The following is a 10,403-nucleotide window of genomic DNA, read 5'->3' on the forward strand; positions in this document are numbered from 1 at the left end:
ACTTTAGAAAATTTTGTTTATTTTTAGGTAAGTGAAGTAAATAAGGTAAAAATATCCTCCTTCTGAATTTACCTTGTACCAAGAGATGTTTTCTCCTTTGTTTTGCCATACTGGACAATCGAAACTCAGAATGAGTTGTTTTTCAAAGAAGGTATTGTACACTGGACTGAGGACAATGTTCTCATGAACCACAATTTCAGTTACAAACTCATAACACTTATGTGGATAACGCCACCTGTAAAACACAGAAACAAAACTTTGTTTCTTTGCACTGTGTTTGGCACAAACTTGCATATTAATCTTTATATCTAAAATGTGATCTACCGAGATTTTTTTTTTTTACTGTATTTATTTAAATAAACATTTTATTCTATTTTCTCTGTTTTAGTTTCCTAAATTACCCACAGTGCCATTCAGATAGTCACAGCAATTAGAGTTTGACTGAATTTATCTCTAAATAAACAATAATGCAGCAGAGTTTTAGTCCTTTATTCTGTTTACCACTCTTACCTCCATCTGTATAATTTTCCCAAACACATCACATATAGCTACATTGAATTCTGGGAATTTGAGTCCCACATTTGCAGTCTCCACTACTTGAATTTGTAATTAACATTACATGACAGTCAGTGCTGAATAGTGAATAAGATAAGAAATATTTAATTGTTTTGTTTTTAGGAGCTAAAGGCAAAACCTGAGCATTTTCCTTCACGACATGACATGACATGACAACCCTAACTTCACACTGAATAAGAAAAAGACGATGTCCACAAATTAGTACCAAATTCATGAAACATGCCACAAATATAATCATAATAATATAAACACATTAAACATGTTTCAGGGTAGATGGTCCCTTAGTAAGCTCATATTTGTTGAATCCTAACCTTGATGTTTTGTGTGCTTAAAAATGTCATGTGGCCTACTTTAAAAAACTCACCTCATACCCTACACCTGGAATCAACTGTCTTTCTCAGTACAGTATTAAAATTATTTATAAATATTGAATAATGATACCCGCAAGCATACGAATAAATGTTTGTATGTGTGTGTGTGTGTGTGTGTGTGTGTGTGTGATAGAGAGAGAGAGACTGTGTATAATAACCATTGTGTCATATAAATGCCTGAGTCATTCAGACTTAAAGGCAGGAAGTACAAGATGCCGCCATGGTAATGGACCCGCTTGGTTTCCTCCACGCTGATTGGTTGGATTCCGTCACTTTCATTTTTGAACCAAAATATCAGCGAATCATTGATCACTTGTTTGCATCCGGAGTTGGGGCAGGGCAGGCGCAGCCCTTCTTCCTGTATCACATGGACAAACTCTGTGTTCTGTTTTTGTCTACACTGGGCTGAAAAGACACAGTGTTACTGGTAAAAGTGTTATATCAGTTTAGCAGTTCATCACTTTATCCAGTAAAATATGCATTTCATAATTTATTCCCAGCATGCTGCTGTCTGACATCAAATTAATTTATAAAAGCTTTTTTTTCAGCTTTAAAAAAAAAAAAAAAGAATCTAGTGACTTCAGTCTATATGGATGACTTACACAGTGGTGCTTCATTTCTGAAACCTTGTATCTACAACATACATATTTTCTAGTGCAAGCAAATATGTAATCAAGATGTCTTAATCAGATTTACTAACCGGACTACTACACTGCATACTGCACAAACATTTACACAGTGTCAGATTCTTACACACAGACACATCTGTTTATCCCACAGGACTAATGTACAGTATTGAACCAGAACAGGAATCTCAGTATTTAAATACAGTTGGGAATGCTGGGAATTTGTGTATTCACTCTTTCTTATTTCTGCTATTTTGTGTGCTTTTGTGCTTGTTATATCTTTTGTTAAATCCGTTTTCCCTATTGTTCTTGTGTTGTGGTTGTTATGCCATTATTATACTATACAAATTATACTATACTACAAATATACATTTGGGGTTTAAAAAAGTAAATAAGCTCTGCTCTACTCTACTTTACTCTACTTTGCTCCACTATACTCTACTCTATTCCACTCTATTGTACTCTACTGTTATATACTCTACTCTATTGTACTGTACTGTACTATACTCTACTCTATTATACTCTAATGTAAAATACTCCAATCTACTGTGCTGTACTCTACTCTACTCTATTGTACTTTACAGTAATATACTCCACTCTACTGTACTCCACTCTACTGTACTGTACTCTACTGTACTGTAATATACTCCACTCTACTGTACTCCACTCTACTGTACTGTAATATACTCCACTCTACTATACTCTACTCTACTGTAATACACTCCACTCTACTGTACTCTACTCTACTCTGTTGTAAAGTAATATACTCCACTCTACTGTACTGTACTCTTACTCTGTTGTGCAGTACTGTAATATACTCCACTGTACTGTACTCTTACTCTGTTGTACTCTACTGTAATATACTCCACTCTACTGTACTGTACTCTACTCTATTGTACTTTACTGTAATATACTCCACTCTACTGTACTGTACTCTTACTCTGTTGTACTCTACTGTAATATACTCCACTGTACTGTACTGTACTCTACTCTGTTGTACTGTACTGTAATATACACTCTACTGTACTGTACTCTTACTCTATTGTACTCTACTGTAATATATTTCACTCTATTGTACTTCACTATAATATTCTCCACTCTACTGTACTGTACTCTACTGTATTCTACTTTAATATACTCCACTCTACTGTACTGTACTCTTACTCTATTGTACTCTACTGTAATATATTCCACTCTATTGTACTTTACTATAATATTCTCCACTCTACTGTACTGTACTCTACTGTATTCTACTGTAATATACTCCACTCTACTGTACTGTACTATACTCTGTCATACTTTACTGTAATACACTCCACTCTACTGTACTCTACTCTACTTTACTCTACTGTAATATACTCCACTCTACTGTACTGTAACTCTACTCTGTTGTACTGTACTGTAATATACAGTGTACTGTACTCTGTTGTACTTTACTGTAATATACTCCACTCTACTGTACTGTACTGTACTCTGTTGTACTCTACTGTAATATATTCCACTCTACTGTAATATACTCCACTCTATTGTACTTTACTGAAATATACTCTTCTCTCTACTGTACTCTGTGCCCAAGGCTACTATACTATACTCTACCTCACTCTACTCATGTGTACTAAGGGTGTCTAAATAAAACATCCCAGGGATCCCATTTTACTGAAAACCCAATTCCTTTTAAAAAATTTCACATTTACTCTTCATTTTTACTTACATGAATAATTTATGGATGCGCAGACCATGATGAATTCAGCCAGGAAACAAATAATCACCCTTAGCTCTGTCATCTGCAAAAACATACACGTGACCATGATCAGTGCTCAGGTACTGCCATGGACTAGCTCTGTTTTATATGTATAGAATACACAGTACTATTAGTAAATTATTTTTGGAAATACATACTGTATGTAGGAGGTGATGTTAGATTTTATTGGTTTTTAATTTATTTAAACAGTGTATGAGACATTAGTCTATCATGGGGCATAACATATACATTTACAACAACACAGTTCAGAATAGTTAATCCACCTAATCCCATTCTTTTTAGGGTTGGGAGAAAACCGGACAACCCAGAGGTGCCATGGAGAGAACGTGCAAAACACTACATAGACAGTCTATATCTAAAGCCGTATCTAATCTAGAGCTCTGAGGCACTGACATTACCTCTGCACCACCAACACTTCAATTCAGTGCATAAACATAAAATATAAAACATTGAATTGTTGTTCATACCGTATGTTTATTATTTTTGTTTCTAGCTGCAACGTAGATGATACGAGTAACACATTTGTATAACAGTACATGAATAATCATGCACTAATGCCTGAATTAATACCTATATATGTATTTTATAAGTATAAACATACTCATTAATTAAGCCATGTATTAGGAATTAACAAAGAGCTAAGTTTAACTGCTATATGAGCCTTATGTGTTTTTTTGTGTATAACGACCACTTTATGTCATGTATACTAAGTACATGTTACTACATGTTTGTCAGCTAATGTGTTAATTAACACATAACACCATTAAAGTTGCTCTATATGCAAAACACAATGTCTTCCACTGAGGAAGCAGAGGGCGGGGGCTCAGTTGTGGACTCTTCGATTCCCCAAGCTGAGGTCACTGAGGTAGTTGAGAAGCTCCTCAGTGGCAAGGCACCGGGGGTAGATGAGATCCGCCCTGAGTACCTCAAGTCTCTGGATGTTGTGGGGCTGTCTTGGTTGACACGCCTCTGCAACATCGCATGGAGGTTGGGGACAGTGCCTCTGGACTGGCAGACTGGGGTGGTGGTCCCTCTGTTTAAGAAGGGGGACCGGAGGGTGTGTTCCAACTATAGGGGGATCACACTCCTCAGCCTCCCCGGAAAAGTCTATGCCAGGGTACTGGAGAGGAGAATTCGGCCGATAGTCGAACCTCGGATTCAGGAGGAACAATGCGGGTTTCGTCCCGGTCACGGAACAGTGGACCATCTCTATACCCTCGCCAGGTTGCTGGAGGGTTCATGGGAGTTTGCCCAACCAGTTCACATGTGTTTTGTGGATTTGGAGAAGGCTTTCGACTGTGTCCCTCGTGGTGACCTGTGGGGGGTGCTCTGGGAGTATGTGGTCCGGGGCCCTCTGTTAAGGGCTGTCCGGTCCCTATATGACCGGAGCAGGAGTTTGGTTCGCATTGCCGGCAGTAAGTCAGACTTGTTCCCGGTGCATGTTGGACTCCAGCAGGGCTGCCCTTTGTCACCGGTCCTGTTCATTACTTATATGGACAGGATTTCTAGGCGCAGTATGGGGCCGGAGGGGGTCCGGTTTGGGGACCACAGGATTTCGTCTCTGCTTTTTGCAGATGATGTTGTCCTGTTGGCTTCCTCAAACCAGGACCTTCAGCGTGCACTGGGACGGTTTGCAGCCGAGTGTGAAGCGGCGGGGATGAGAATCAGCACCTCCAAGTCCGAGGCCATGGTTCTCAGTCAGAAAAGGGTGGCTTGCCCCCTTCAGGTTGGTGGAGAGCTCCTGCCTCAAGTGGAGGAGTTTAAGTATCTTGGGGTCTCGTTTACGAGTGAGGGAAGGATGGAGCAGGAGATCGACAGGCGGATTGGTGTATCTTCTGCAGTGATGCGGTCGATATACCGATCTGTTGTGGTGAAGAAAGAGCTGAGCCACAAGGCGAAGCTCTCTATTTACCGGTCGATCTACGTTCCTACCCTCACCTATGGTCATGAGCTTTGGGTCATGACCGAAAGGACGAGATCCCGGATACAGGCGGCCGAAATGAGTTTCTGGGCGCAGGGTGGCTGGGCGCTCCCTTAGAGATAGGGTGAGGAGCTCGGTCACTCGGGAGGAGCTCAGAGTAGAGCCGCTGCTCCTCCACATCGAGAGGAGTCAGCTGAGGTGGCTCGGGCATCTGTTTCGGATGCCTCCTGGACGCCTCCCTGTGGAGGTGTTCCGGGCATGTCCAACCGGGAGGAGGCCCTGAGGAAGACCTAGGACACGCTGGAGGGACTATGTCTCTCGGCTGGCCTGGGAACGCCTCGGTATTCCCCCGGAAGAGCTGGAGGAAGTGTCTAGGGAGAGGGAAGTCTGGGCATCCCTGCTTAGACTGCTGCCCCCGCAACCCGGCCCCGGATAAGCAGTAGAAGAAGAAGAAGAAGAAGTCATGTCAGAATGTTTACACTTATCATTTACAGTCATCCTCCTTATAGATACCAGGAGACCTGACTGACATCTAAGGCTAAAACACAAGAAAATAACCTTATAGACCACTGATTTTAAATGATAATAGATCAAAGCATCTGCTAAATGAGTAAATTTAACTATTTATTTCAGATTGTGTGTAAAGGAACAGAACCCCGAACCCGGAGCCACCGAAAGCATGTACTAGCACTACAGAGGGACTGGAAGAAAAAAGATGGAGAATAACTCAAAACGGTTGAGACGAAATGACTAATTTAATGTGTGACTTTTTTACATCAGCTAAGGAGGATGAGTGTAAATGATGAAAGTAACCCAGCTCTATCCAGTGAGGCTTGTGTACGCAGCTGCATATCTGCAAATGATATAAAGAGTCGTGCTCTTTCTTATAGAGCAACTTTGATGGTGTTGCATATTAATTAATACATTAACTAACAAACCTGTACTAACACATGATTACAGTGGTCATTATTCATTCATTAGACTCACGTTTCTTTAGTTTATATTTTATATTTATGTCAGCATTAATTCAGGTAACAGTGCAGTTCCTCACTTGGTGCATTTAATAAAACAATATTTAGACCCTAACAGACTCTGTCAGGGAAACAGATCTTTTAGGACTCTTTCAGGAAGCATTCTGTAATGGAATCGTAAAGAAAAGTGACATCCTTCTTCACACTAAGGCATTAAACAGGAAGTTTAGTAGCTAAAATAGATTCTTCACGGCACAGTGGATCATTGGGTAACATATGTCCCTCACATCAACAGGGTTGAAGGTTTGATTCCTGTCTCTGACCTCTGTGTTTGTATGTGTGTGTGTGTGTGTGTGTGTGTGTGTGTGTGTGTGTGTGTGTGTGTGTGTGTGTGTGTGTGTGTGTGTGTGTGGAGTTTCAGGGGTTCTGGTTTGCTGCCTCAGTCTAAAAAGATTAAGTCAGGTTTGAGTATGGCATTATTAGAAACATAGTGTATTAGATTGTACTTCTTCACTTGTTATAGGGTTCTTCAGAGAACCTTTATCTTTAACTCCAGATAGACAGCCAGTAGACCTTTAAAATGGTGTTTTTTTCACAGATAGATTTCCACATTGTATTTCAACAGTGTGTTGAACCTGATGCTGAACCTGATGCTGATCATATTCCAACAAATACGCCATGGTCTCTTTTAACAGAACAGGATGTGTTCTACACATTTATCTACAAATTTTCAGTTTCCACCTAAGATAAGGAAAATCTTTATCGCTGGTGGGCGGCAACAGAATTTCCTTATATGCTAAACCGTGTTTGTGAACTTTATAGTCACCATCTTAAGAATAAAAATAACATACAGTAGAGGTGGGTTTTTTCACTCAGAATTCATTATAAACCAAAATACCTCAACAATCATTTGAGTAAATCATAGTAGAATTACTATGGTAACTACTTACTAATCGAGTAAATAAGTAGTAGAATTTTGAATCAGTTTGTGATATATGAAATATATGTGAGCATATGAAATATATTTATCTTGTGTACTACCTCCTATATGAGATAGTATTCAGGGCAATTTCTAAGATCTGTCTTCTGATTTCTTGCATTAACCTATCAAACTTGTACAACTTGTGATGGCTTAATCACAGAACGATAGCCTTATAAAGCTTCTTCCTTATATAAAACATCTTACAACATCATACTTGCCTAGTGAAACCTTGCTTCATTTTTATGCTTTAGAAAGAAAAGACTTTAAACATGCATACTTTTATCTCTAATAACATGAATTAATATCTCTTCAGTACTAAAATGTATTTGTATATGCAAAATTATTTCTATTAAATTTAAATAAAGTGTATTTATTGTTATCTTATATTATATTAATCAGTGATATTAAACAATTAATCTTTTGTTTTAAAATGTAAAATAGGTCTCTGAATATATTCAGAGACATCAATTAATCAGCATAATGCTTACACTGTTGATTACTTGCTTATTTATACAGAAAACACATATTTCTTGAATTTTTACTATATTCTCTATATTTCTCTTTATGTTTACCTTCTGTTCTATGTTTATGTTCTGTAAAGCTGCTTTGAGACAAAAAAAAGCACTATACAAATAAACTTGAATTGAATTTACTATAATATGATAATTACTATACAATACTATACAATATAGACATATTGCTATACAGACCTGACAAAAAGGTTTTTTTAGTGTTAGTCAGGTTTGCTCACCTTTGTTCGCACAAATTCTTCTGTTCCAGTGAAGTCTAGCCACTTCTGATTTCTGTATATCCTCACACAGAAACACAAGATATCTTTTGGATAATATTGAGTTGCTTAATATGAGAACCAAAAGATGTCGTTTTGATAACATCTTTACACAGGATGACTGATTGGTGACATCTCTCACTTCCTGCACACAAATGTACTTTTTTGTGTTTTATTGGTTGAATGTTGATTATTGTATGTAAGAGTGTGTTCGTTGTGTGTGGGTCACTGCATCCTGCTGCTAAAGTCTGTCCAGCAAAAATATAATTATTTCTTATAATTATAATTATATTTCTTGGTGATTTTTTATTGGTTTCATTGATCCCAGTGAATAAAGAATAAACACTATTTATTTCCTTCTTAAATGAATTGAAATATTTAATATATAAGATATTGACAGGAAGGAATTAGTGTTGGGTACGTGGGGAACTCAGAGTTTGTGCTGGTTGCAATATTATAAACTTTTGTAGAAAATACATTATTAATGTAACGAGGAATCGTACGGCTGGTGATCCATTTGCAGCGTATTTATTAACAACTCGGAAACAGACAGGCAAGGTCAAGACACGCAGGAACGATATCGTAGGGCAATCAAAATCAGAAACGAAAGAACAGGCAGAAGGTCAGGGCAGGAAGCAAATAATCAGAGAATCAAGGCACAGAAACTGAGTCACAAACCGGGATCAAAACAAACAGGAACCACTCAGAATGACTGCTAACACAAATCGAGACTTCGCACTGAGAGCAAGTTCAAGTCCGTATTTATACACGTCAGCTGATAGGAAACAAGTGGCGCAGCAATTAGACTTCGCGATGGGTGCTGGGATGTTTTGTCCGGAAACGGTTAATATTCCGGAGACGCTTCTCTCCGTTGCTGGTCGGGAAGTGAGGCAGGTGCGCAACAAAAGTCAGCTGATAAAACCTGTGCTCCAGGTCCCATATTCATATAACATTTAAGGCTAAATGTAGCTCTTAAAGGTATAAAGTTCACCCAAAAATGAAAATTGTGTAGTTTCTTTCTTCTGTTTAACACAAAAGATGATATTTTGAAAAATAACACAATTTTCATTTTTGGGTGAACTTTATACCTTTAAGAGCTACATTTAGCCTTAAATGTTATATGAATAAGGACCCGGAGCACAGGTTTTACCAGCTGTCAGTTTCCAATGTACATTTAAGAGTGAACAATAAACATTTGTTCAGTTTTATCACCAACACTCTTTCATTGCAGAATATTATGAACTGAATGAACTGGTAGTTTACAAAGCTTTCCAAATACATTTCTACTCGGGCTGTGGGTGAAATGTCACCCGAAGCTGCTGTAGCTTTAGGCGCAGGCTTCCGAAAACACTCTGAGTGTAGTTTGGGACTGCTTTCGTTTCAGATCTTCTCTTACATTAATTAGTTAATTTCAAATTTGCGCCACAAAACACCGCCAAGCAACTGATTTTCCTCCTTGGTAGGTGACGTCAGATCAGGTCACAGGCCACGGAAGCCCCAATGGTCCAAAAATGTTAGTGATTCGCAATCGCAACCACAGTCTGTGTTCGCAACACAGACGGGGTGAAATTATGAATGAAAGTTCTGTCACAAAACGATATTGTTACGTATCCTCACGCTTTTTAAGTGGGTATACGGAAATCCTTGGCATTTCCTAGTGGGTATACGGCGTATACCTGCGTATCACGTAGACTACACCACTGTTTACTGTCCAGTGTCACCCAAATGAGGATGGGTTCTAGGGTTGCCCCCTTCAATACAGAAAAATAAGCGACGCCCGCCACAGCGGCGGCCACACCCCTCGGGGCCACGATGACCACAGTCCTGGCGTGCCAGTGGTGGTATATCATAACTTAAAACATGTATTCATAAAAATATTAAGATTGATACCAATGGACATTATAATAATATGTCTGATATTGAAATCAGTGTGAACAGATGCACTCAGTCTCTCACTATCACAACTTAAGTGGTCATATTGAATACACAGCTATGACAATAATAAATATACGCCAACAAAGCATGACTGATAACACAAAAATAAGCTTTTGGAGGAACTTGTGAGATGTGAACCATATTTTATTAACTTATTATTAAATTAACAGATCCATAACTTAGCAATTATAACTTGCAAACTTGCAAAAGATCTTCCGTGAACATCATGAACATAATAACATCAGTGGATGTATGAAACTTTCAGAGCTGGACGCGGCGGCGGCGGGGGGCCGGGGGGGGGGGGGGGTCTGGAGATGCCATCGTTTCATAAGGATTTTCTGTCACTCTGACTCTGTCAAAAGAACCGGCGAGGCGGCGTCACGCCCTCCTCTGACTATGATTGGCCGTGACCCTACCCTAAAACAAACCAATCAAACCAACGATGGCAACGAGTATTATCCAATCAGGGGCA

General features: G+C 39.0%; 1 protein-coding gene across 3 annotated transcripts in view; it reads right to left on the minus strand.

Moving 5' to 3' along the window:
- The window catches only part of il1rl1 (interleukin 1 receptor-like 1), a 15,019-nt gene extending 6,890 nt beyond the window's left edge, over window positions 1-8,129 (minus strand). The window contains exons 1-4 of one of the 3 annotated variants that reach the window (XM_027152432.2): window positions 7,961-8,129; window positions 3,285-3,357; window positions 1,106-1,352; window positions 73-235 (exon numbers count right to left, since the gene is read on the minus strand). In XM_027152432.2, the coding sequence (XP_027008233.1) occupies window positions 73-235; window positions 1,106-1,352; window positions 3,285-3,357 (483 nt within the window). In that variant the 5' untranslated portion in view covers window positions 7,961-8,129. Of the gene's footprint in view, window positions 1-72; window positions 236-1,105; window positions 1,353-3,284; window positions 4,248-7,960 lie in introns of those variants that run through there. The other 2 variants (XM_027152434.2, XM_047814736.1) reach the window with 2 other exon arrangements.
- Window positions 8,130-10,403: the final 2,274 nt, after the last annotated feature.

The sequence above is a fragment of the Tachysurus fulvidraco genome, chromosome 6 (genome assembly GCF_022655615.1).
Source record: "Tachysurus fulvidraco isolate hzauxx_2018 chromosome 6, HZAU_PFXX_2.0, whole genome shotgun sequence".
In the NCBI taxonomy this organism is placed as follows: Eukaryota; Metazoa; Chordata; class Actinopteri; order Siluriformes; family Bagridae; genus Tachysurus; species Tachysurus fulvidraco.